General features: G+C 50.9%; 1 protein-coding gene across 2 annotated transcripts; it reads right to left on the bottom strand.

Annotated features, from left to right (window-relative positions):
• Positions 1 to 3,310: 3,310 nt before the first annotated feature.
• Positions 3,311 to 26,496, bottom strand: TCN2 (transcobalamin 2). 2 transcript variants are annotated; one of them, XM_033233254.1, is made up of 9 exons: positions 26,257 to 26,496; positions 22,501 to 22,693; positions 20,388 to 20,557; positions 18,925 to 19,077; positions 17,956 to 18,128; positions 17,643 to 17,829; positions 14,926 to 15,091; positions 7,940 to 8,055; positions 3,311 to 3,907 (listed from the first exon to the last, which is right to left on the bottom strand). In XM_033233254.1, exons 1-9 carry the CDS (start codon positions 26,318 to 26,320, stop codon positions 3,846 to 3,848), a joined length of 1,284 nt encoding a protein of 427 aa, XP_033089145.1. In that variant the 5' UTR covers positions 26,321 to 26,496; the 3' UTR covers positions 3,311 to 3,845. The 2 variants fall into 2 exon arrangements, with proteins under 2 accessions (XP_033089145.1, XP_033089146.1); XM_033233255.1 differs by lacking the exon at positions 7,940 to 8,055.
• Positions 26,497 to 26,734: the final 238 nt, after the last annotated feature.

The following is a 26,734-nucleotide window of genomic DNA, read 5'->3' as shown; positions in this document are numbered from 1 at the left end:
GGGTCCACCCAAAAGCCCAGAGTAGTCTGCCCTTGCCCACAGGCTCCCCAAATCCCTCAAATCTGAATGTGCCCTTTGGAGGCCCAGGCTCCAAAGGCTGCTTCTGTGGGAAGCAGGTGATGGAGAGAGGCTTTAGGGGATGGGGAGGTGGGGGCAGAGAATCGATTTCTGACAACCGTGCTGCGAGGCTGTGGGACGGGCCTCTCCTCTTGTCGATGCATGTGCCTAGACAGATCACTCCTGGGGCCTCAATTTCCCCATGTGTGATCTATGATGGGATCGCATGCTATGTAAACCAAAGCACCGTCCCACAGCTGTGTTAGGAAACAGGCTTAGTGAGCGGAAGGGGCTTGTGTGGACCCATTAGAGACCTAAATACAGGCCTGACATAGACCTGCCTCCCAGTCCCAGATGGAGGGCCTCTGTTGGTCAGACTCTTACCCTGTTATGGGGCCATGCACCCAACATGACTGTCCCCTCACCCACACTGTTTCTCGGGATTCCTGCCAATTGTGCCAGACTAGACATCTGACCCAGTGTCTCAGAGACTCAGTGGCGTGGGACACAAGCTGAGAAAGTAAGAAGGAGCTTCAACTGGAAGAGAGACAAGTCTCTGCCAGGACCATGCCCGTAAGAAGCTGACTGATGGGAAGGAGGCAGAGAAGGCCTGAGGGCAGGGGAGGTGAAGGAGCTCTGAGCTCCAACTTCCATTTCACTACCTCCCTTGACTGCTCCTGAGTTTCATGGGCTGGGTCTTTTCAGCAAATATCCTTTTTTTTTTTTTTTTTTTGGAGTCTCACTCTGTTGCCCAGGTTGGAGTGTAGTGGTGTGATCTCGGCTCACGGCAACCTCCGCCTCCGGGGTTCAAGTGATTCTCCTGCCGCAGCCTCCTGAGTAGCTGAGATTACAGGCGTCTGCCACCACACCCAACTAAGTTTTGTATTTTTAGTGGAGACAGGATTTCACCATGTTGGCCTCGAACTCCTGACCTCAAGTGATCCGCCTGCCTCTGCCTCCCAAAGTGTTGGGATTACAGGTGTGAGCCACTGTGCCTGGCTTAGCAAATATCTTTTCATTTGAGCAGGATTCAGCAGCTTCCTGCTCCTCAGGGCCAAACACACCCCAACAGTCCCTCCTGGAGGGAGGATCAAACCCAGCTCATGGGCCCCTCAAAGCCCAGTGCAGAGCGGCCCTCTGTAGTTCCCCTTCACTTTCTCTCTAGCCTGGCCTGAGACCTGCCACAACCAGTCTCCCCAACATGGGAGGGGCCCGTGGCTTCCTCAGGCCCAGTCTCAGGGGGCAGGGAGGTGGCATGGTACAACAGCAAGTGTTGGCACTGGGGCCCAAAGTAGGGGAATCTCAGTCCTGCCACCCACAGGCTGTGCGACCGAAGGCAAGCTGCCAGCCTCTGAATCTCTGCACCTCTGCTTCAGGACTGTTAAGGGAGAGTCAGTCATAAGATAAGTCAGTCCTGAATCCTCCCATGATTAAGGATGGGCAAGTGAACAAGCAGAGGTTTGGGGTTCTGGGCATAGACATTTCACCTTAAAAATGAGACTGATTGGCCGGGCGTGGTGGCTCACGCCTGTAATCCCAGCACTTTGGGAGGCCAAGGGGGCCAAGATCGAGACCATCCTGGTTAACACAGTGAAACCCTGTCTCTACTAAAAATACAAAAAAATTAGCTGAATGTTATGGTGGGAGCCTGTAGTCTCAGCTACTCGGGAGGCTGAGGCAGGAGAATGGTGTGAACCCGGGAGGCAGAGCTTCTAGTGACTCCTGATTTTGCATTTGGCTTCCTGGTACACCTAAGCTTTTTTCAATATAAAATAATGGTTTTTTTTTTTTTTTTTGAGATGGAGTCTTGCTCTGTTGCCCACGCTAGAGTGCAGCAGCACAATCTTGGCTCACTGCAACCTCCACCTCCCGGGTTCAAGCAATTCTCGTGCCTCAGCCTCCTGAATAACTGGGATTACAGGTGCATGCCACCACGCCTGAGCTAATTTTTATATTTTTAGTAGAAACGGAATTTCACCATGTTGGCCAGGCTGGTCTTGACCTCCTGACCTCAGGTGATCCTCATCCTCCCAAAATGCTAGGATTACAGACGTGAGCCGCAGCACCTGACCCAATATAAAGAAATATTTTAAATTGCCTACTTCCCCTATCTTCCCAGACCCTAAGTATTTGAAGATGGTGCTCTAGGAGGTCTGGTTTGTAGCTTCAAGGACTTTGAGTGTGTCACTATCTCTTCCCAGGCACGTGGACCCAGACCTGATGGGCTGTTCATCAGAGGGTCCCTCCCACTGAGGACAGGACCTCTTCCTAACCTTGGTGGGGTGCAGCATAGGGGGTGCCTGCCTGGGCTGAACCCCATCTTCAAGAGGGCAGCCCAGAGCCCCTAAGCCCCTGACCAATGAGAGGCAGGATCCCTGCGTCGTGGTTGCCAAGGCCTGGCATGGTTGCCAAGGCCTGGGGTGGTGCCCTAATGGTGCCTTGGGGAAGAGCAGGGAGTGAGACCCTAGCTTCGCGGTCCCAAGGCTCCAGTTGAGTTGGGGTTCTGCCATACGATTATAACCATCATCGAAGCCTCTTATTTTCAGTATTTTAGTGGAGGAGCTGCGAGGCTGCCCCAGGCCAGGTCTGTGTCCCTGAGCCAGGTTCCCACAGCCTCACTGCCTAGTCTGTGACCTTGCTGAGTCACTTTTCCTTTTTGAGCACCAGTTTCCTGATTTTTTTTTTTTTCTTTTTTTTGAGACAGAGTTTCACTCTTGTTGCCCAGGCTGGAGTGCAATGGCGCGATCTTGGCTCACTGCAACCTCCGCCTCCAGGGTTCAAGCAATTCTCCTGCCTCAGCCTCCCAAGTAGCTGAGATTACAGGCACGCAACATCACACCTGGCTAATTTTTTGTATTTTTAGTAAAGATGGGGTTTCACTATGTTGGCCAGGCTGGTCTTGAACTCCTGACCTTGTGATCCACCTGCCTCGGCCTTCTAAAGTGCTGGGATTACAGGCATGAGCCACCGTGCCCGGCCTCCCAGTTTCCTGACTGGTAAAGCAGGGATAAAAATGAAAATATCAGCAACCTCATAAAGTTGTTCAAGATAGTATCTAGCAAGTGAGTGCTCAGTAGATAGTAGTGGGTGCTCAGTCAGTAGTAGTCAATGTCATCAGTGCTGGCATTCCCATCACTCCCCCAATGCCCAGGAGATGGCTCAGCCACCCTCCACTCCTCCCCGATGGGGTTACTTCCCCCTTCTCTCATCCCTGCCCCTGCACCTGAGGAGTATGAGGCACCAGGCCACTGCAGCAGGTCCATAGGCCATCAATGCTTTAATTTTGTCAGAGGCGGGCACTGAGCAGCCCTGCTGAGGTCTCCCCAGCTACTGTGCCACAACCAACTCGGAGCTGCCACTCTAATAGCAGAGTGGAGAGCTGGGGTCAGGGCCATAGCCCCTGGGCTGAGGAGGCCTTCTTGCAGGACCCCAACTACAGAACAAGTGGTCCTCACAACAACTGCGGTCTCCTTTTCCTTTTGCCAAGGAGTCTGAGATGCTTCATGCCCATCAGACCATGGGGTGGCCTTCGTGGGAGACCTGCAGGGCCAGGCTGGCCAGACCTGGCCAGAAAGACGTCCCAGGGAAGGTGCTTGGCTCCCTGCTCCAGGGTGGGCCATGGTGTAGGGCCCTCGGAGGGGTTGTGGCTGGGGTGATCCCAGAGGGCATTGCTCCAAGCGCACAGGAGGTGGCAGCAGGGTCAGGCAAGTTCCTGTTCCAGGGACATCAGGAGGGAGGGTAGAAGCCCAGGGAGTGTGCGAGGCTGCTGGGATGAGGGAGTTCAGGGGCTACCAGCTAACCAGCCTCAGCTCAATGGTTTCTCCATCCTTGGGTCTGTAGTCAGCAATACCTGCAGAAACAGATTGAGCAAGGTGGGGTGAACTGGGCAGAATATCGTACCCTGCAACCTCATCTTCCAGTCTCCCAACCCTGAGGCCAGGGTCTGTAAGAATCCACCTGGGGCTTGGTGGTGGGAAGCTGGAACCTCCCCAAAGCCTGCTCAAAGACTCTGAACTCAGCTTCCTAAAGGGTTCCTGAGGCCACGGGCTCATCTGGCAAGAAAAACACCTGACAGGAAGGGTCACTGTCTTTGTAATACTCTAGGGGCCATCAGGAAGAGAAACTTGCGCAGTGTGGTCTGGAGAGGGAACCAGGACCATGCATGAAGTCTCCCAGGAGTCAGCCTTCACTCACTACAGAGAATCCAGGCTCTAGGAGGACGCCTGGATTCAAGCCCCAGCTCTGTCATTCATTACTGCTGTGACTCTGGACAAGTTATTTAACCTCTGAGTGAGTGAGTGTCAGTGCGCTTGTTGGTTAGGTGGGAATGCAGCCTGCAGGGGAGCTGAAAGGGCCTCTGAGAGAGCCAGGTGTCAGAAATGTTCCCTTTCAATGGAGGTGCTATGATCCAAAATGTCTGTGTCCCCCCAAAATTTAAATGTTAAAACCTAACCTCAAAGGTGATGGTATCAGGAGGCCTTAGGGCCTTTGGGAGGTGATTAGGTCATGAGGGTAGAGCCTCACGAATGGGATAGGAAAGTGCCATTATAGGCCGAGCAGGGTGGCTCACACCTGGAATCCCAGCACTTTGGGAGGCCAAAGCAGGCAGATCACTTGGGCTCAGGAGTTCAAGACCAGCCTAAGCAACATGGTGAAACCACATCTCTATCAAAAATACAAAAAACTAGCCGGGCTTTGTGGCATGGGCCTATGGTCACACCTACTCAGGAGGCTGAGGTGGGAGGATTGCTTAAGCCTGGGAGGCAGAAGTCGCAGTGAGCTGAGATTGTGATACTGCACTCAGTGTGGGTGACAGAGTGAGACCCCCCATCTCAAAAATATATATATATATATATATTTAACTACCATTATAAAAGAGGTTCCTTCACCAGGCAAGGGCCAGGAAAATATTTTTTAAAAAAATTTAAAAAGAGGCCCCAGAGGCCTGTCGTGGGGTGGGGGGAGGGGGGAGGGATAGCATTAGGAGATATACCTAATGTAAATGACAACTTAATGGGTGCAGCACACCAACATGGCACGTGTATACATATGTAACAAACCTGGCCGGGCGCGGTGGCTCAAGCCTGTAATCCCAGCACTTTGGGAGGCCAAGACGGGCGGATCACGAGGTCAGGAGATCGAGACCATCCTGGCTAACACGGTGAAACCCCGTCTCTACTAAAAATACAAAAACTAGCCGGGTGAGGTGGCGGGCGCCTGTAGTCCCAGCTACTCGGGAGGCTGAGGCAGGAGAATGGCGTAAACCCGGGAGGCGGAGCTTGCAGTGAGCTGAGATCTGGCCACTGCACTCCAGTCCGGGCGACAGAGCGAGACTCCGCCTCAAAAAAAAAAAAAAAAAAAAAAACCTGCACATGTACCCTAGAACTTAAAGTATAATAAAAATAAAGAAAGAAAGAAAAAAGAAAAAAAAAAGAGGCCGCAGAGAGCTGCCTTGTCCCTGCTACCATGTGAGAACACAGCCAGCAGGTACCACCAGAAAGTGGGCCCTCATCAGACACTGAATCTGTCGGTGTCCTGATCTTGGACTTCCCAACCTCCAGAACTGTAAGAAATACATTTCTGTTATTTAATTTAATTTAATTTTAATTTAATTTTATTTTGAGATGGAGTTTCGCGCTTGTCTCCCAGGCTGAAATGCAGTGGTGTGGTCTCAGCTCACTGCAACCTCCATCTCCTGGGTTCAAGCAATTCTCCTGCCTCAGCCTCCCGAGTAGCCGGGATTACAGGTGCCCACCACCACCCCCAGCTAATTTTTTGTATTTTTAGTAGAGACGGGGTTTCACCATGTTGGTCAGGCTGGTCTTGAACTCCTAACCTCAGGTGATCCACCCGCCTTGGCCTCCCAAAGTGCTGGGATTATAGGCGTGAGCCACCGCACCCAGCCTCATTTCTGCTGTTTATAAGCCACCTAGTTTATGGTATTTTGTAATAGCAGCTTCAATGGACTAAGACAAAAGGGAACTCAAATTATAACTCCCATCCACTTTCCACCCCAAGGAAGATAGAGGAGTGATTTATGCAACTGGTTGATTTGGGAAGAACAAACTAGGCATGTGTAGCCTAGGCTCTATTTTTCTACTGGGAGTGGGCTTCCTGCTAGACTTAAGGGCAGAGTGGGTAGGAGGTAGAGGCTACAACTGCCCAGGTCTGCTTCCTGGCTGGGTCCACATAGCTCTCACCCTGAGCTACATCCTCCTGTCTTTATCAGTAATAGAACTGGCCAGACTTCGGGTCTCCATCTGTAGCTCCTATTTTTTATTCCCCAATTTATTCAGAATGAGAGCAAGAAAAAAGAATGCTTTTTAGTGGGCTCCCTCAGAAAGTCCCACCTTCTCCAAAGCACTCGCCACAAAGCTTGACACATGGTAAGTGCCCCATAAAAGTTCTTTAGGGGTGGAAGAATATAAAGGCAACTTAAGTAGCAAGAGTAGGGACAGATGACCTTTAAGGGTCTGTTTGCAGGCCAGGCGCAGTGGCTCACACCTGTAATCCCAGCACTTTGGGAGGCTGAGGCGAGCAGGTCACTTGAGGTCAGGACTTTGAAACCAGCCTGGCCAACATGGTGAAACCCTGTCGCTACTAAAAATACAAAAATTAGCTGGACGTGGTGGCACACACCTGTAATCCCAGCTACTTGAGAGGTTGAGGCAGGAGAATCACTTGAACCCAGGAGGCAGAGGTTGCAGTGAGCTGAGACCTCGCCATTGCACTCCAGCCTGGGCAACAGAGCAAGACTCCATCTCAAAAAAAAAATATATATATATATATATATATTATATATATATATATATATATATATATAAGTTTTACCAAGTAGAAATTTTTAAATTATACTTGTGGGCAATATTTTATTTCACTGGATAGCATGGCTCCACTTTTTTTATGCAAAACTTACTGGCATATTTTTAAAAAGTATCTAGAAGAAAAGTTAAGTAATTTTGGCAGGGCATGGTGGCTCATGCCTATAATCCCAGAACTTTGGGAGGCAGAGGCAGGCAGACCGCTTGGGCTCTGGAGTTTGAGACCAACTTGGCCAACATGGTGAAACCCTGTCTCTACCACACATAGAAAAATCAGCCGGGCATGGTGGTGTGTGCCTGTAGCCCCAGCTACTCAGGAAGCTGAGGTGGGAGGATCGCTTGAACCCAGAAGGTTGAGGCTACAGTGAGCTGAGATTGTGCCACTACACTCTAGCCTCGGTGACAGAGCAAGACCCTATCTCAAAAAAACAAAAACAAAAACAAACAACAACAACAACACCACGTTATTTTGGCTGGGCGCAGTGGCTCATGCCTGTAATCCCAGTACTTTGGGAGGCTGAGGCTGGCGGGGATCACCTGAGGTCAGGTGTTCAAGAACAGCCTGGCCAACGTGGTGAAACCCCATCTCTACTAATAATACAAAAAAATTAGCTGGGCATTGTAGCAGGCACCTGTAATCCCAGCTACTAGGGAGGCTGAGGCAAGAGAATCACATGAACCCAGGAGGTGGAGGTTGCAGTGAGGTCAGATCGCACCACTGCACTCCAGCCTGGGCAACAAGAGCGAAACTCCGTCTCAAAAAAAAAAAAAAGAGAGACAGACATTATTCCTACATAGTAGGAATTCTAGGTGATTTAAATTTTCTTCTAGTTCTTTTTTTTTTTTTTGTAATCTATTTAGTTTCCTAGAATTTCCACAATAACTTACATAAAAATTCTAAGACTTCAGTTCAATATATTATATCCAACTTTGAGCATCATTGATTTTGTGAAGCTGTGGCCCAGGAGGGTGCTAGGGAAAGCTGGGGTAAGTTGATGAAGCCTCTTAGCTGGGTAAACTTGGGGTAGGGGGCACATCCAGGGTGTCAGGCCATGACTTACCTTGCAACAGGGGCGTGTCGGGGTCTCGGAGGAGCTGCCAGAACTCCCTTTCCCCAGCCACTTTCCCCATCACAGAGGTCAAGTAGGGGCCTGACAAGGAGGCCTGTGTTTCATATCTACAAAAGGGAAAGGCAAAGAGAGAGAGAAGAGGCGGCTGTTGTCCCTAAGGGGAGAGGCAGAACTCACCCACAGCAGGAAAATCCTTTCCAAGCTCTTTGGGCTGACACTAGTCAAACCCTTCCCCGGCCACCTAGCCACAGGTCTGTAGTCTCAACTCCCTCCCCTCCAGACCCCCGATCCTGCCTGCTCAGGCTTCATCCTCTCCACGCTGACCATGACCATGGCCTCCAGGAAAGGGGCATCTATTATGTTATCAGCTCAGCAGTTGTCCCCTCTCTGGGGCGCTGATGTTATGGGGGATGAGAATCAGAAGCTGCCAGTGTCACCTAGAATGTGTACAATGTATAATGAGAGAGGATGAAGCCTGTATGCAGAGAGAGGAAGGGTCATGGGAAATGGAGGCAGAGACACCTGGCAGTGGCACTGGGTCTCTGTGGCTCAGTGGCATTCCCCTCTTCTTGGGGCTGCATGGCTCAGCTTCCTCTCTGATTCTACATGCTCTACACCTGCTGTTGTGGAGAGGGTTGGAGTTCAATTTCTGGCCCTGGCAGCCAAGAGATTCCTCACTCACACTCCCCCTTCCCTGAGCTTCTGGCCTCTAACTTTGAGTTTCTCCACTCTGTCTGGATGCCACCGCCACAGGAAGTCTCTTAAAACTCCTTGGGCCTGGGCCAGGCACAGTGGCTCAAGCCTGTAATCCCAGTACTTTGGGAGGCTGAGGCAGGCAGATCACCTGAGGTCAGGAGTTCGAGACCAGACTGACCAACATGGAGAAACCCCATCTCTACTAAAAATACAAAATTAGCCGGGTGTGGTGGCTCATGCCAGTAATCCCAGCTACTGGGGAGGCTGAGGCAGGAGAACCACTTGAACCCGGGAGGTGGAGGTTGCGGTGAGCCGAGATCGTACCATTGCACTCCAACCTGGGCAACAAGAGCAAAACTCCATCTCAAAACAAAACAAAAAAAACAAAACAAACTCTGTAGGCCAGGTCCTTCGTCCCTCCCACAGGAGGAAGCAGCATGATCAGGGCTTCCCCTGGAAGAGTGGCTTGAAGAGATGAGTGGGATTTGCCAGAGGAGAAGGGAGGAGAGCGGCGCAGAGCCGAGAGGAGGCAGAGAGAAGAAAGGCACACAGGTGCACAGAATTTGGGGGAATGGTCTTTCAAAAGAGCGGGGTCAGGCCAGGCACAGCGGCTCATGCCTGTAATCCCAGCACTTTGGGAGGCCGAGGTGGGTGGATCACTTGAGGTCAGGAGTTCATGACTAGCCTGGACAACATGGTGAAACCCCCATCTCTACTAATAATACAAAAATTAGGCTGGGTGTGGTGGCACAAGCCTGTAATCCCAGCCATTCAGGAGGCTGAGGCAGGAGAATCGCTTGAACCTAGTAGGCGGAGGTTGCAGTGACCTGAGATCACACCACTGCACTCCAGCCTGGGTGACAGAGCAAGACTGCTTCTCAAAAACAAAAGCAAACAAACAAACAAAAAATAACAACAAATGAGCGGGTTCTGGGAGAATGCAAATGAATGAAAAGGAGGTGAGATGGTCGAGGTAACAGAGGAGTGATGTGAACGGATGCATCTTCCAGAAAGTACCCTCTGGGGTAATACAGCCCTAAGTTATTGAAGGCTGCAGTCTTAGAGACAGAGGGATTTTTTTGGTTTTAAGAAACACAGGCTGGGCGCACTGGTCACATCTGTAATCCCAGCACTTTGGGAGGCAGAGGCGGGTGGATCACCTGAGGTCGGGAGTTTGAGACCAGCCTGGCCAACATGGTGAAACCCTGTCTCTACTGAAAATACAAAAACTAGCCGGGTGTGGTGGCTCATGCCAGTAATCCCAGCTACTGGGGAGGCTGAGGCAGGAGAACCACTTGAACCGGGAGGTGGAGGTTGCGGTGAGCCGAGATCGTACCATTGCACTCCAACCTGGGCAACAAGAGCAAAACTCCATCTCAAAACAAAACAAAAAAAACAAAACAAACTCTGTAGGCCAGGTCCTTCGTCCCTCCCACAGGAGGAAGCAGCATGATCAGGGCTTCCCCTGGAAGAGTGGCTTGAAGAGATGAGTGGGATTTGCCAGAGGAGAAGGGAGGAGAGCGGCGCAGAGCCGAGAGGAGGCAGAGAGAAGAAAGGCACACAGGTGCACAGAATTTGGGGGAATGGTCTTTCAAAAGAGCGGGGTCAGGCCAGGCACAGCGGCTCATGCCTGTAATCCCAGCACTTTGGGAGGCCGAGGTGGGTGGATCACTTGAGGTCAGGAGTTCATGACTAGCCTGGACAACATGGTGAAACCCCCATCTCTACTAATAATACAAAAATTAGGCTGGGTGTGGTGGCACAAGCCTGTAATCCCAGCCATTCAGGAGGCTGAGGCAGGAGAATCGCTTGAACCTAGTAGGCGGAGGTTGCAGTGACCTGAGATCACACCACTGCACTCCAGCCTGGGTGACAGAGCAAGACTGCTTCTCAAAAACAAAAGCAAACAAACAAACAAAAAATAACAACAAATGAGCGGGTTCTGGGAGAATGCAAATGAATGAAAAGGAGGTGAGATGGTCGAGGTAACAGAGGAGTGATGTGAACGGATGCATCTTCCAGAAAGTACCCTCTGGGGTAATACAGCCCTAAGTTATTGAAGGCTGCAGTCTTAGAGACAGAGGGATTTTTTTGGTTTTAAGAAACACAGGCTGGGCGCACTGGGTCACATCTGTAATCCCAGCACTTTGGGAGGCAGAGGCGGGTGGATCACCTGAGGTCGGGAGTTTGAGACCAGCCTGGCCAACATGGTGAAACCCTGTCTCTACTGAAAATACAAAAACTAGCCGGGTGTGGTGGTGGGCCCCTGTAATCCCAGCTACTCGGGAGGCTGAGGCAGGAGAATTGCTTGAACCCAGGAGGTAGAGGTTGCAGTGAGCCAAGATTGTGCTACTGCACTCCAGCCTGGGCGACAGAGTGTAACTCCCTCTCAAAAAAAAAAAAAAAAAAAAAAAAGAAACACAAATTTATTTGGGGTGACTTAAGCAAAGGGAAAGTACTGTTCTAAGGAATGTCACAGAGTAGCCCTTTTCCCGTTCCTTAACTCTGCAGGGCCATGTGCTACACAGGGCCACCTCTCTCCACATCTGTCTATCTGTCTGTCTGCAGTAGAGATTTCTCTGCTGTGCATTCAGGGGCCTCAAACGTAGTCTTCATGCCTGAACCCAGTTCAGGCATCCACACACATTAACAAGAGAACCATTTCTCAGACTGGAGTCCACAGTGTCTTCCCAGAGGTCCCTGAGCTCTGAATAAAAATGTTAAATTCGAATTGTCTTTCATTTTGCTGACAATATTCAAACTCGAATACCAGCCGGTTCTGGGTAATCTCAGTCTGTGGGTCTCAGCCCTCCCAAAGGGCACTCAGCCTGTGTGTGGCCATCAGTGACTGCGCTGGTGCCCAGCAGCATTGCGCTATGTGCCATATGCCACCAGGAAGGGAAGGGAGGTGGCCCTCATAGTGAATGAAGTGGCTGAGCCAGGGCAGGAGTGCTCAGGTGTCACTGCAGCTCAAATACAGGGAGGTACTAAAGTGCAGGCCGACACCTCTGCAGAGCGTCCTTATTTGAATGGTATTGGTTTTTATACTTTTCTATTTAATTTACAAAGTTGTCGGGGATTTAAAGCTGCCTAGAGCTAGAAAGAGAAAGGACTTTTTTGTGTGTGGTAGAGGCAGGGTTTCGCCATATTGGCCTGGGTGGTTTTGAACTGCTGGCCTCCAGTGATCTGCCCGCCTTGACCTCCCAAAGTGCTGGGATTACAGGTGTGAGCCATCACACTCAGTCTTTTTTTTTTTTTTTTTTTTTTAAAGACAGAGTCTTCTTCTGTCATCCAGGCTGCAGGACAGTGACATCATCATAGCTCACTGCAGCCTTGAACTCCTGAGCTCAAGCTGTCCTCCCACCTCAGCCTTCTGGGTAGCTAGAACTACAAGTGCACACTATCATGCCCAGCTAATTAAAAAAAATTGTTTTGGGCCGGGCATGGTGGCTCATGCCTGTAATCAGCACTTTGGGAGGCCGAGGTGGGTGGATCACTTGAGGTCAGGAGCTCGTGACCAGCCTGGCCCACATGGTGAAACCCAGTCTCTACTAAAAAAATACAAAAATTAGCCAGGCATGGTGGCACATGCCTGTAATCCTAGCTACTTGGGAGGCTGAGGCAGGAGAATCGCTTGAACCCAGGAGGCGAAGTTTGCAGTGAGCCGAGATTGCACCACTGCACTCCAGCCTGGGCAACAGAACAAGACTCCACCTTAAAAAAAAAAAAAAAAAATTGTAGAGATGGCAGTCTCACTATGTTGCCCAGGCTGGTCTCGAACTCCTGGGCTCAAGTGATCCTCCTGCCTCAGCCTCCCAAATCACTGGAATTACAGGAGTGAGCCACCACCTCTGGCCAAAGACTTTATATTTAGTAAACATATCAGTACACATCTAAGTCATATTATAGAAGAAATAACTCAACCTGGGGTCTGGGAGAATTTCTGTAGTTTGGAGGAGTCTTTGCATATCTCTGGTCTGAGATTCCCTGGCCTAGAGGACCTGAAGAACCCAGTTGTGGGCCCTCCCTGGATACAGGATTCTGTTCTCCAGGAACTCCCACTGGGGACAGAAATTGGGGCCCATTGGGAACAGAAACAGGTCCATGATTCTAGGGGAGAAGTCTGTGGTCTGCGTGACCTGGTGGAAGGCACTCAACTTCTCTGGACTCCCCATTGATAACATGAGAATTACATTCATCTTATTTCATCATGGGCAGGACCTGGTATCAAACAGCAGTCCAGACATGCTCATTCTCAGACTGGTCTAAGCTCAGGGTGAGAAGCAAATATAAGGACATTGTCCAACCTCCTTGAGGTAATTAATAAAAGGATTGGGCCAAACTTATTTCATAATAAAAGTTCTTATTCTGGCCAGCCACGGTGGCTCACGCCTGTAATCTCAGCTCTTTGGGAGGCCAAGGTGGGTAGATCGCTTGAGTCTAGGAGTTTGAGACCAGTCTGGGCAACATGGAGAAATCCCATCTCTACAAAAAAAAAAAAAAAAAAAAAAAAAATTGCCAGGCGTGGTGGCGCATGCCTGTAGTTCCCAGCTACCTGGGATGCTAAGGTGGGAGGATCTTCTGATCCCGGAAGATTGAGGCTGCAGTGAACTGTGATTGTGCCACTTCGCTCTAGCCTAGGTGACAGAGTGAGACCCTGTCTCAAATAAAATAAGATATAATAAAATAAAAGTTCTTATTCTGGGCCGGGCACAGTGGCTCACGCCTGTAATCCTGGCATTTTGGGAGGCTGAGGCAGACAGATCACTTGAGGTCAAGAGTTCAAGACCAGCCTGGCCAAAATGGCAAAATCCCATCTCCACTCAAAATATAAAAATTAGCCAGGTATGGTGGTGCATGCCCGTAGTCTCAGCTACTCGGGAAGCTGAGGAAGGAGAATCGCTTGAACCTGGGAGATAGATGCCGCAGTGAGCTGAGATTGTGCCACTGCAACCCAGTCTGGGCGACAGAGGGAGGCTCCATCTGAAAAAAAAAGTAGATGGGTGTGGTGGTGCCTACCTGTAGTCCCTGCTACTTGGGTAATGTGAGGCTGCAGTGAGCTATGACTGTGCCACACTGTACTTCAGCCTGGGTAACAGAGCGAGACTTGCCTAAATAAATACATGGCCGGGTGCAGTGGCCCATGCCTGTAATCCCAGCACTTTGGGAGGCCAAGGCAGGCAGATCACCTGAGGTCTTGAGTTAGAGACCACCCTGGCCAACATAGTGAAACCCCATCTCTACTAAAAACACAAAAATTAGCTGGGCATGGTAGTACACGCCTGTAGTCCCAGCTACTCGGGAGGCTGAGGCAGGAGAATCACTTGAACCCGGGAGACGGAGGTTGCAGTGAGCCGAGATGGTGCCACTGCACTCCAGCCTGGGCAACAGAGGGAGACTCTGTCTCGAAATAAAAAAATAAATAAATAAAAATAAATACACAGACACAAGTTGGGCCTCCAGAGCCTGGGTAACAGAGTGACACTCTGTCTCAAAAAAAAAAAAAAAAAAAAGTTCTTACTCTGGCTAAGCATGATGGCTCGCACCTGTAATCTCAATATTTTGAGAACCTGAGGTGTGAGGATGGTTTGAGGCCAGGAATTTGAGACCAGCCTGGGCAACAGAGAGAGACCCTAGCTCAAAAAAAAAAAAAAAAAAAAAAAATTAGCATTAGCCAGGGATGGGTGGCACGTGCCTATAGTCTCAGCTATTCGGGAGGCTGAGGCAGGACAGTAGAGTTGCTTCATCCCCAGAGTTTGAGGCTGCAGTGAGCCGTGATTGCACCACTACATTCCAGCCTGGGTGACAGAGTGAGACCCTGTCTCTTAAAAACAAACAAACAAACAAAAAGCAGTTCTTACTCTGATGAAAGCAACGCTGTGTTGAGCGCTTGCTACGTGCTGGAACTTGCACATATAAAAAGCACATGCCACCATCTCTATGTGTACTAACTCCCGGACTCCTCACACTGGCCCTGCAGGGAGGGGGCACAACTGTTCTCCTCAGTGAATTGTGGGTGCCTACCTGGAAACTAGCTGGTTAGAGCTGGGATTCCAACTGGGTGGCTCTGCCTCCAGAGCCTGCTCTCTCAATGACAATGCTGGCCTATGGCTCCCTGTTTCCATAACACCATGGGCAAGAAAGGAGTGGAGCAGGTAGAAGCAGAAGCAGGCCAGTGTCTCTCCCGAGGGAACCCTCTCCTCTGTCCCCTGTCTCTTCCGTGACCCTGTATCAGGCATGTGGGGCTGGGGGGGGTGAGGACTAGGAGGTGGGAGTCTCACGTGAATCCTCCTAACTCATGGGCCTTCTTCAGGACATCTTCCACAGTGGACCCGGCAAGAACAGAGATGGATTGTCTGTATGGCAGCAAGAGGCTAAGCACCTGCAGTGTGACACTGATGACCTCTTGGGTCTGAGGAATGGTCTCGGCAGCTGGTTTCAACATGACTGTGCCAGGGAGAAAGGAAGGAGTAGTTGGTGTGAGGACAGGGATCCTGGATGTTTGTCTTCCTGTCTTCCCTCAAAGACACCTGGACCTTGTCCTTCCCCAAGTCTTCATCTCCATCAATGCCACCACCACCTGCTCAGCTGAAACCTGGCTTCCATCCCGGCCTCCCCTGTCCCTCATTCCCCACATCCCCCACCACCCAAGATCAGGCCCCTCACTGGTTCCTCTGCTTCCAGTATCCTTCCTCCCACCTCTCTGGCACCTGGCACTCCAGAGGGCTCTTTCTAGAACATGTATTTGTTCACAACGCATCTCTGTTACCCTGATGGGCTCACCTCCCCTTCATTCATCTGCCTTCCACTCCCAGTCATTCTCCCAAATCCCACTCTTTTGCAAGACAATTCCTCAAAATTCCCTCAAACTCTGTGCACCTCTGTGTCTTTGTTCTTGCTGCCTCTTCTCGGCTCTACTCTATCCATTCTTGTTTTTTTTTTTTTTTTTTTTTTTTGGAGACAGAGTCTCACACTGTCACCCAGGCTGGAGTACAATGGCGTGATCTCGGCTCACTGCAACCTCTGCCTCCCAGGTTCAAGTGATTCTTATGCCTCAGCCTCCCTAGTAGCTGGGATTATAGGCATCAACCACCACACCTGGCTAATCTTTTGTATTTTAGTAGAGACAGGGTTTCACCATCTTGCCCAGCCTGGTCTCAAACTCCTGGACTCAGGCAATCCACCCGCCTCAGCTTCCCAGAGTGCTAGGAATACAAGCATGAGCTGCTGTGTCCAGCCTCCTTCTTCTCCATTCTTTTCTTCTTTTTTCTGTTTTTTTTGTTTGTTTTATTTTTTATTTATTTATTATTTATTTATTTTTTTTTTTTGAGACAGAGTCTCACACTGTCACCCAGGCTGGAGTACAATGGCGTGATCTCGGCTCACTGCAACCTCTGCCTCCCAGGTTCAAGTGATTCTTATGCCTCAGCCTCCCTAGTAGCTGGGATTATAGGCATCAACCACCACACCTGGCTAATCTTTTGTATTTTAGTAGAGACAGGGTTTCACCATCTTGCCCAGCCTGGTCTCAAACTCCTGGACTCAGGCAATCCACCCGCCTCAGCTTCCCAGAGTGCTAGGAATACAAGCATGAGCTGCTGTGTCCAGCCTCCTTCTTCTCCATTCTTTTCTTCTTTTTTCTGTTTTTTTTTGTTTGTTTTATTTTTTATTTATTTATTTATTTATTTATTTTTTTTCTTTTTGAGACGGAGTCTCGCTCTGTCGCCCAGGCTGGAGTGCAGTGGCCGGATCTCAGCTCACTGCAAGCTCCGCCTCCCGGGTTTATGCCATTCTCCTGCCTCAGCCTCCCGAGTAGCTGGGACTACAGGCGACTGCCAACACGCCCGGCTAGTTTTTTGTATTTTTTAGTAGAGACGAGGTTTCACTGTGTTAGCCAGGATGGTCTCGATCTCCTGACCTCGTGATCCGCCCGTCTCGGCCTCCCAAAGTGCTGGGATTACAGGCTTGAGCCACCGCGCCCGGCTATTTTTTATTTTTTTGAGACAGAGTCTCACTCTGTCACCCAGACTGGAATGCAATGGCATAATCTCAGCTCACTGCAACCTCCACCTCTGGGGTTCAAGTGATTCTCTTGCCTCAGCCTCCTGAGTCGCTGGGATTACAGGCATCCACCACCACACCCAGCTACTTTTTTGTATTTTTAATAGATGGAGTTTTGCCATGTTAGCCAGGCTGGTCTCAAACTCCTGACCCCAGGTGAGCCACCTGCCTTGGCCTCCCAAATTGTTGGGATTACAGGCATAAGCCATTGCACCTGGCCTCCTCCGTTCTTTTTTTTTTTTTTTTTTTTTTTTGAGGCGGAGTCTCGCTCTGTCGCCCAGGCTGGAGTGCAGTGGCGCAATCTCGGCTCACTGCAAGCTCCGCCTCCCGGGTTCACGCCATTCTCCTGCCTCAGCCTCCCAAGTAGCTGGGACTACAGGCGCCCGCCACCTCGCCCGGCTAGTTTTTTTTTTTTGTATTTTAGTAGAGACGGGGTTTCACCATGTTAGCCAGGATGGTCTCGATCTCCTGACCTCGTGATCCGCCCGTCTCGGCCTCCCAAAGTGCTGGGATTACAGGCTTGAGCCACCGCGCCCGGCCGCCTCCTCCGTTCTTAATTGGCAAATTCCAATCACCTCCTCAGCCCCTTTCTCAGAGGAAGCCTGGATCATGCTGCTACTGGGGCTTATCATGTTGTATTAGAGTTAACCAAAATGTGTCTCTCCTCATTCATACTTCATTCATTCATCCATTCACTCAAACATGTCTGTACTGGGTATCACACAAGCGGTATGCCCAGGGCTCTCCATTTAGTGTCTTCCTCCCCACACTGTCAGCTTCCAGAAGCTGTGACCACATTTTGGCTGCTGTGTCCCATGCATACCCACAAACTTGTGCAGACTCAGCAAATCAGGACGAAGCACCCTCCCCTCACTGGGACGTCAACACATGCACAGCAGATTGTAAAGGGCTGTGCTTCAACAAAAGGCTGGGCTACCTCGTGGTGCCAGGCAGTCTGGGAAGATCAGATCAATGTAGGTCTTGTGGTTCAGAACGGGCAGCAGCTGGGAAATCATGAGAGCATTCTGGAAGGCTCCATCCTGCAGACTGGCCAACAAAGCAACGCTCGCCTTGAGACATGCTGCTCCCAGCTCTGTCCCAGGCATGGGGGAGGTCATGAGCAACTGGTGATAGAGTGGGGAAGAGAGGGAGGAGGTCAGCCAGCGGGGAGGGGCTAGGTGGTCCAGCCCCTGAACACTCCCCGCTCACTGTTCCCCAGGGTGGCCATGGCTCCAGGGTCTCTTTCCCACCTGTAATGCCAATGGGGTGCTGTAGACATTCCCAAAGTGGCCCTCGGGGGTCTGGGCCTTCAAGATCTTCTCTCGTACTGTCCTGATGGCCATGGTGATCCGTTGTCTCCGATCAGAGTTGAAGTTTGAGCGCTTCAGACAGGTGAATGCCAAGCCTGCCATGGCAGCTGTGTCTTGAAGGGGGGAACAGAACACATGATGAGCTGGAGAGCCAAGGGGCCAGGACAGGTGGGGACTTGAGAGCCAGGCCCTTGTAGCTATGGGCAACCACAGGAGGGCTTGGAGAAGAAGGGCGACATGGTCAGATCAGCTGAGGGCACCAACTCAACCTGGTCTGCCCAAGACTTTCCTTGTCTGGACTCTGAAAATCCTATGTCCCAGGAAACTGCTAATTTCTGGGCAAACTGGTTTGGCTGATCACTCTGCAACTTGAGGGCTAGAGGTTAGGGACAAGGACTGGAGGAGGGAGGCCCGAGAGGACTTGACCCTATACCACCTATTTCCAAACTTGGCCACACATTGGAATCACTAGGGGAGTTTTATTTTATTTTTTATTTTTTGAGACAGAGTCTCACTCTGTTACCCAAGGCAGTGGTGCGATCTCCATTCACTGCAGCCTCCGCTTCCCAGGTTCAAGTGATTCTCCTGCCTCAGCCTCCCGAGTAGCTGGGACTATAGGCATGTGCCACCATGCCCGGCTAACTTTCGTATTTTTAGTAGAGATGGTGTTTTACCATGTTGTCCGGCCTGGTCTTGAACTCCTGGCCTCAAGATATCCACTTACCAGCTCCAAAGTTGACTCACGGCTGGAGCATTACCCATGAGCCCTCACCAATTCACCTCTAAAAGCCTTGATACGGAGGGGTCCCAAGGAAAGGTGAGTGTGGGGCCAGGGTATGGAGGTTATCAGTGCAGGCCTGGGGACTGAGGGAGTGCCAGCCTGGCCTTGGTAGGGTCTGACCTACTCACCCACAGAGTGGTGGCCCTGGTGGAGATGTTCCACAGCATACAGGAGTTTGTCTACCACGCTGCCATGGACCCGCTTCTGGTGGAGACACAGGGCCAGAATGCCCAGGCCGTACTGGTAGTAGCTAGTGTGGGGGTGGCCCTTGTGATCATGGCCTGGGAGGGGAAAAAAAACCCAAGTGGTTGCCTCTCTGCCCAGCAGCCAGCCCCATCAGCGCATGGGACCCCTGGTCTGCACTTTCCAATACACTCCTTTGGGTCATGGGATCCTTCATTCCTTCACTGCCTCAGTCCATACGTGCTGAGGTCTCACTGTGTGTCAGGCACTGAGCTTAGAGGAAGCAGGAAACCCATGGCAGATGGGCACTGCACAGTTCAGGCCTCAACCATAGCAATTGCTCATGAGACTGCAATCGTAATGGGAATGCAGACCAAGTAGTGATATTTGGGCAGCTGGGAAGTCAAGACAGGATTCTCCAAGGAAGTAATGCTGGAGAGGGCTGGGGATGGGTGGAGGCAGAGCCAAAGGTAGAGCAAGAGTAAACTGCACGTCAGGGAGCCAGTCCAGATGGAGGGAGCCTGTATGAAGACACTGGCTTATGAGTTGAGAAATGAGAGAGAGCTGGTATGGCTGGAGCCCACAGAGGGCAGGTGTGTGTGGGAGGCAGAAAACGGACGAGCAGAGCTGGGGAGAAGGTAAGGGTAGACAGGCTGGGCCACGGAGCAGTGAGGGGCCCCTGCAGAGTTTAAACAGTGCCAGCAAGATCAGGTTTATATTGAAAAGGCTGGCTCTGGCTGTTGTGTGCTGGGTCAAGTCAGGGCAGGAGAGCTAGTAGAGACAAAGGCGTAAGTCATAAGCAGGCTGTCTAGTTGTCCCGAAGGTGGATAATCAAGTCAATCTTGGTGGCTTGCCAATACAAGACTCGCCAATGGGCCGGGCACAGTGGTTGATGCCTGTAATCCCAGCACCTTGGGAGGCTGAGGCAAGCGGATCACCTGAGGTCAGGAGTTCAAGACCAGCCTGACCAACATGGAGAAACCCCATCTCTACTAAAAGTACAAAATTAGCCAGGTGTGGTGGTGCATGCCTGTAATCCCAGCTACTCGGGAGGCTAAGGCAAGAGAATCACTTGAACCCAGGAGGTGGAGATTGCGTTGAGCTGAGATTGTACCATTGTACTTCAGCCTGGGCAACAAGAACAAAACTCCGTCTCAAAAAAAAAAACAAAACCAAAAAACACAAAACAGAAAACACCTGTCAATACAGTGTGCGCAGCATGGGAAAGGCTGGATCAAGGATGACTATGGGGACAGGTTAGAGCCTCTACGTGGGCAGTGAGATGGGCAGAATGGATGGTGGGAAAGACGCCTGGGGAGAAAACCCAAAGTTCTGATTTTCACTAGAGAATATCATCTGATGAGCCCTCTCAGATGCTCCCCACCCCCAGCCGATGGTGTCTGCTCACCAATGACCCTCTTCTCATCCTCCAGGAACCGCTTGAGCTGTGAGACCAGCCTGTCCCCCTTGTGGCCCCCAACAAACTCGCAGTTGGCCCTGAGAGCGAGCAGGTAGAGGGCCAGCTGGCCCATGGAAGGCTTGCCCTGGCAGTCACTGTCATCCTCACTGAAGGCAGACCTAGGACAAGGCCAGTTCATGGCTTTGTGAGAAAGTGCCACACAGTAAGCCTGCTTGGAGCGCCCACCCCACCAGCATCACAAAGTGGAAAAAATCTTAACAGTGGGAAGCTTTAATAAAAGCACCAAAAGTAGGTGTGTTAGTTATATTGTTGTGAGGTGTATGCCACAAATATTTAATAAAGATGAACAATTAGATTCAAGGATAAACTCCGAGGGCTCCTGTATCCAAATCACCTGTGCCTGCCCCACTCTTTTGTCCACACTTCACCCACATGCCCCCTCCTTTTTTTTTTTTTCATTTTCAAATTTTATTTATTTGTTTTCTTTGAGACAGAGTTTCGCTCTTGTTGCCCAGGCTGGAGTGCAGTGGCGCGATCTCAGCTCACCTCAACCTCCGCCTCCTGAGTTCAAGTGATTCTCCTGCCTTGGCCTCCCGAGTAGCTGGAATGACAGGCGTGAGCCATCCTGCTCAGCCAGATCTTTTAATTTTTTTTACTGAGATAGGGTCTCACTCTGTCTCCCAGGCTGGAGTACAGTGGTGCCATCATAGCTCACTGTAGCCTTGATCTCCTGGCCTCAAAAGATCCTCCCACTTTAGCCTCCGGAGAAGCTGGGACCACAGACATGTGTCACTACGCCTAGCTAATTATTTTTATTTTTGTTTGTTTCTTTTTTTTCTTTTCTTTCTTTTTTTTTTTTTTAAGAGACGTGGTCTCAATGTGTTGCCTAGGCTGGTCTCGAACTCCTGAGCTCAAGCAATCCTCCTGCCTCAGCCTCCCAAAATGTTGGGATTACAGGTATGAGCAACTATGCCTGGCCTTCTTTTCTTGCCACCCCTGCATCCACTTCTCAAGAGGGAGTCTGAGGAAGAGGCGCTTCATGGCTGCCCCTGATTATTCGCCTCTCATTCAAACTCCAAAATAGGCCTCTCTGTAATGCCTCTTGAAAAGGGAGTACAGCCGGGCGCAGTGGCTCAAGCCTGTAATCCCAGCACTTTGGGAGGCCGAGACAGGAGGATCACGAGGTCAGGAGATTGAGACCATCCTGGCTAACACGGTGAAACCCCGTCTCTACTAAAAAGTACAAAAAACTAGCCGGGGGAGGTGGTGGGCACCTGTAGTTCCAGCTACTTGGGAGGCTGAGGCAGGAGAATGGCGTAAACCCAGGAGGCGGAGCTTGCAGTGAGCTGAGATCCGGCCACTGCACTCCAGCCCGGGCGACAGAGCAAGACTCCATCTCAAAAAAAAAAAAAAGAAAAGAAAAGGGAGTACAGAAAGATGCTGCTTTTGGGTTGGTGCAGTGGCTTATGCCTATAATTCCAACAATTTGGGAGGCCAAGACAGGCGAATTACCTGAGGTCAGGAGTTCAAGACCAGCCTGGCCAACATGGTGAAACCCTGTCTCTACCAAAAATTTAAAAATTAGCCGGGCATGGTGGCATATGCCTGTAATCCCAGCTACTCAGGTGGCTGAGGCACGAGAATCACTTGAACCTGGGAGATGGAGGTTGGGGTGAGCCAAGATTGTGCCACTGCACTCCAGCCTGGGCAACAGAGTGAGAAAAGAAAAAGAAAAAAAAAAGATGCTGCTTCTGGACTCAGTATGAAAGAGTGTGGTCATGGATTAGTGATGTCTGCCTCATGCATGGGAGGGGAGCACAAAGAGTCAGATGGCGCTTCTAGGCTTAATGTAGAAGACTGCAGTCATCGATTAGTGATGTCTACCTCAGGCACAGTAAGGAAGCACAGAGTCATATGCTGCTCCTGGGCTTATTAAAAAAAAAGAGTACAGCCATGGATTAGCGATGTCTCTCTCAGACATCACTGAGGAGGGGCAGTAGTAGCAAGAGGAGCCCTGCATTAGCATCTCTGATCTAATCCAACCAACCCCTTCATTCTATACATAGAGAAAGGCCCTCCATTGAAGAGAGTGTGGTAATACCCTAGGAGGCACTGCTGGTAACCAAGCTTGAGGCTGTGCAGGTAGAGGTCCTCCTTGGTCCCAGCCTGCAGGCTGGAGAGGCGCAGGCCCACATAGATGCTGGGGTTCAGGTGCTCCAGGGAAAGCCGGTCCATCCAAGGCAAGAGGTGCTGGCCCAACTTCTCTACCAGATGGCTGTCCACCTGTGGTATTTCTTAGGAAAGAAAATGGTGCAAGTGAGGTCACAGGGCCAGGCCACCAGCAAAGAAGTGCTTTGACGTTACCAGGGCCTTCCCCAGAGAATACACGTCCTCACCCTCACCTCCATCCAGCACACACCAACTTGCAGGGGGAACTGCAGCCATACTGAAAGGCAGTGGGAGGGAAAAAGGGGGGAAGCATGTATCCCAAAAGAGCAGTTGGAGTGAGCCAACGAAAGAGATGGCAGGCTGAAGGTAGAGGATGCTATTGCCAGGCAACCACTCTGCCCATCAGCGGTGACGGTGAGACTGCATGCCAAGTTGTGGGGTGTGCCCGGGCACCTTGCCCAATCTCACTTGGTCCTCATGCCAGTCCTGTGATGTAGATACTGTCATCATTGCTTTGCACAAAAGAGGAAACAGAAGTTCAAAGTCATGTCATGTCTTACACAAGGCTGCAGAGCCAACGATGGAACTAACTGCAAAGCCCATGCTCTTTGGTGCCCTGCTGAATGTGTGCACTACCCATTTACAAAAACATCGGCCCACATGCAGAACATGTTACACATCAAATGTTCAAACAACACAGACTTCCAGCTGCTGAATTGAGGCTGCCTGGTGAACTTCCTCCATGAAGATCTCAAAATAATGCTTTTCCTGCCATCTCTGTTTAAGTGAAGAGGATCTGAGATTGTGAGATGAGCTCTTAGAAAACAGCCACAGCTTTTGCAGCCATTTACCTGTTGCAGTTGTATTTATTTGAAGCTATGCAACCAAAATACTGAAACACCCTGGAAGTGGAAGCCTTACGGATAGTTCCAAGGGACCTGAGCTCAGCACAGGGTAGTTTAGAGTAGTTTGCCTTGGAGGCACCTTAGACTTTCTGTCCCTGTTTACTGCCTCCCAGTTGCTGCTGGGCTCCAGCTACCTGATGGTGGCCTCCACTATGCCATATCCCAGGGGACTAAGAAAAGGAGCTGTTGCAAGATGCCTCATCTGCCTCCTGGGCCTCCTGGTGCAAGGACCAGAGCTCCTAGAACACAGCTCCATCTCTGTGGGCTTGGGTTCCACAACCTCGTGTCTGTTTTCCCGACAGCTCCAGGTATCTGTTGCTATAAGGTGGCTGTCCACCAGCATGAAACGCTACACAATCCTTTGCTGTGTGGGCCCAGACCAGAGCACATGGCTGGTTTCTCACCAGATGTTAATGAAGAGAGACTGGGGGGTTGCTTTTTTCCCTTTCTCTCACTCAGAACCAATTTTGATGTCTATCTCCATTTCTCTGTCTCTCTCCCTCAATGTCTCTGAGGCTCTCTGGGTCTGTCTCAGTCTCCCCCAGCCTGTGTCTCTCTGGTCATCTGCCCCTCCTCACCTCTCTTTCCTTCTCCCTTTTCTTGAAACTCACAAGGGAGTTCCCTGACCTCACCCTGGGCTCTCACCTGCAGCACGATTAGTCAGCACAGGGTTAGAAACTGAAAGACCAGGATCCAGCTGTAAAAGGAGAGACTGACAACCACAGAGCAGCCTCCTTAAAAGGAAGGGGCCAGGCAGATTCACCTAGGGTAATAAAAGCAGCCTTGAGTGAACTCTCGCCCTACCAGCCCAGCCAGGCCAGCTAAGGGCTGATTGCTGTTGACATTCACAAGCACAGGAGCCAGACAGAGTGGCTCACGCCTATAATACCAGCACTTTGGGAGGCCAAGGTGGGAGGATCGCTTGACCCTAGGAGTTTGAAACCAACCCCGTGCAATATAGTGAGACCTCATCTCTATAAGAAAATTTTTTAAAAAAGCAGAAGAAGAAGAAGAAGAAGGAGAAAAGGAAGCACAGGAGCCCACTTTGCATTAGCCTTTGTGCAGTGATCCCTGTCAATTTCACAACACACACACAGACCTTTAAACTGGGAGAGCAGGTGTCATGGGATCTTCCCTTGTACTACACCAAGGAGGAAGGCAGGGGAGCATTCTTAGCCCATTTTACAGGTAAAGGAATGAGGCTGGATGCAATTAAGTGACTCAGCACAGATATTTGCACCCCAGACCCCAGTTCAAGGTTCCCCAGATCCCAAGGGATGGGGTTTCCTGTGGGGTCAGGCTAATGGACTAACTGTCCAAGGCTGAGGACCAGGCCAGCCAGGTCTGCAGGAGGGAAAGCTCTGGCTGGTTGAACCCAGAACTCCCCTGGGAAACTGTCCGGACATGAACCAAGAGCTGGGGTTCCTGGGCCCAGACCTGAGGAGTCTGATTTATTTATGGAACACAGATGAGAGGTTTGGAGTTCTGGCTGGGCGCGGTGGCTCACGCCTGTAATCCCAGCAATTTGGGAGGCCAAAGCAAGAGTATCACTTGAGCCCAGGAGTTCGAGACCAGCCTGGGCAACATGGCGAAATCCTGTCTCTACAAAAAAATACAAAAATTAGCCGAGCATGGTGGTATGCACATGTAGTCCCCAGCTACTCGGGAGGCTGAGGTGGGGGAATCACTTGAACCCACGAGGCAGAGGTTGCAGTGAGCCAAGATCGTGCCACTGCACTCCAGCCTGGGCAACAGAGTGAGAACCTGTCTCAACAAAAAACAAAACAAAAAAAGAAAATGAGGCATAAAGTTCTAAAAACTAAGTTCAGCAAAGCTCTGGTAAAGCTGGAGCACCCTGAGCGAGTCACTCAGCCCCTCCAACCCTCGACTTCTTCACTTGACACCTGGACATGACTGCACCCACCTCTCAGGGTTTCCCCAGAGTCACAAGAGCCTGCAGTGGTGAAAGTGTATTGCTGAGCGTAATCCTAGGTGCAGAGGAGGGGAAAAGAGGCGTGGGCAGCCCAGAGTCCCGAAGCCTGCCTTCTGCCTCCTGTCTGAAGAAGCAGCCCTGAGCCTCTAAGCTCAGACTCACAGACAGGTCCCAGGAGACAGTGTGCTCCAAGAGACCCCTTGGGGCACAGAGCTGGAGCAGGCAGGACCTCTGAAGACTCACTTCCTGCTGCCTAGAATGTGTGTCCCCCACTCCTTTCCTGCCAGCTCCTTTTCTTCCTTCGAGTCCCAGCTCCCATGTTCCCTCTTGGTCCTCAGAAAGTCTTCCCCATGCCCAGCTATTTTTTAATTTTTTTTTATTTTTTGTAGAGATGGGGTCTCCCTATGTTTCCCAGGCTTATCTCGAACTGTTGAGCTCAAGCGATCCTCCCGCCTCAGCCTTCCAAAATGCTGGGATTTCAGGTGGGAGCACCTAACCATTGATTTCTTTTGTCCGTCCCCCTTCCCTAGAACATAAGCTCTAGGATGGCAGGAATTAGATTTGTCTCACGCTTTGCACATTCCCCAAAGGCTAACACTGAGAAAAGGCTCAGTAACTATGTGCCGAACTAATGTGTGAACCAAAGACTGAATTAACGGAGGAGATCTTGTCTGGTGAGGAGTCAGACATATAATCAATCGCAATATGATGTGTTAAAATGCTGAGGTCCAGCTAAGTCCAAACTGCTATGGGAGCCCAGAGGGGCAAGTAAGTTCCCCCATCCTATGCCCCAGTCACCCTCCTAAGGACCCAGGAGGAAAGAGGCACAGGATAGAGGCGAGTTACTCACCACAGATCTCAGCGAGGGCCCCCAGGACCCCCAGAAGGAAGAGGAAGGCCCCAAGGTGTCTCATGGCAGCAGCAGGTGGGTGAGCAGTGATCCGGAATCGGGAAAGACTCCTGGGGCTGGCCCTGCTGAGGCTCTCCTGACCACAGCCGGTCACCGCTGCGAGAGAGGCAGCTTCCTGTCACTGATTAATCCTCCAGGCCTGCAGTGTGCTGCTAAGTCAGCAGAGTGAGAGAGGGGAAAGGTCTGTGGTGGCGGGGAACAGAAGGCCAAAGAACAGAGGAAGGAAGGGCAGAGCAGCCCTCCTGGAGGCAGGGAACAAAGGGAGGAGGAGGGTGAGTGGGACCATGTGAGACATCTTGAGGCCATTCTCGTTCCTGCTTAAAGAGCCCGGGACCAGCGCAGAGGGCCTGACGTCTGATCTGCCAAGTCTGTCTGACCATGCCTGCCTGCTGTCCCCTTAGCTGTTCCAGTGGTGGAT

Source organism: Trachypithecus francoisi, unplaced genomic scaffold (assembly GCF_009764315.1).
Source record: "Trachypithecus francoisi isolate TF-2019V2 unplaced genomic scaffold, Tfra_2.0 Lachesis_group14, whole genome shotgun sequence".
NCBI lineage: Eukaryota > Metazoa > Chordata > Mammalia > Primates > Cercopithecidae > Trachypithecus > Trachypithecus francoisi.
This window is presented reverse-complemented; position numbering and strand designations above follow the sequence as displayed.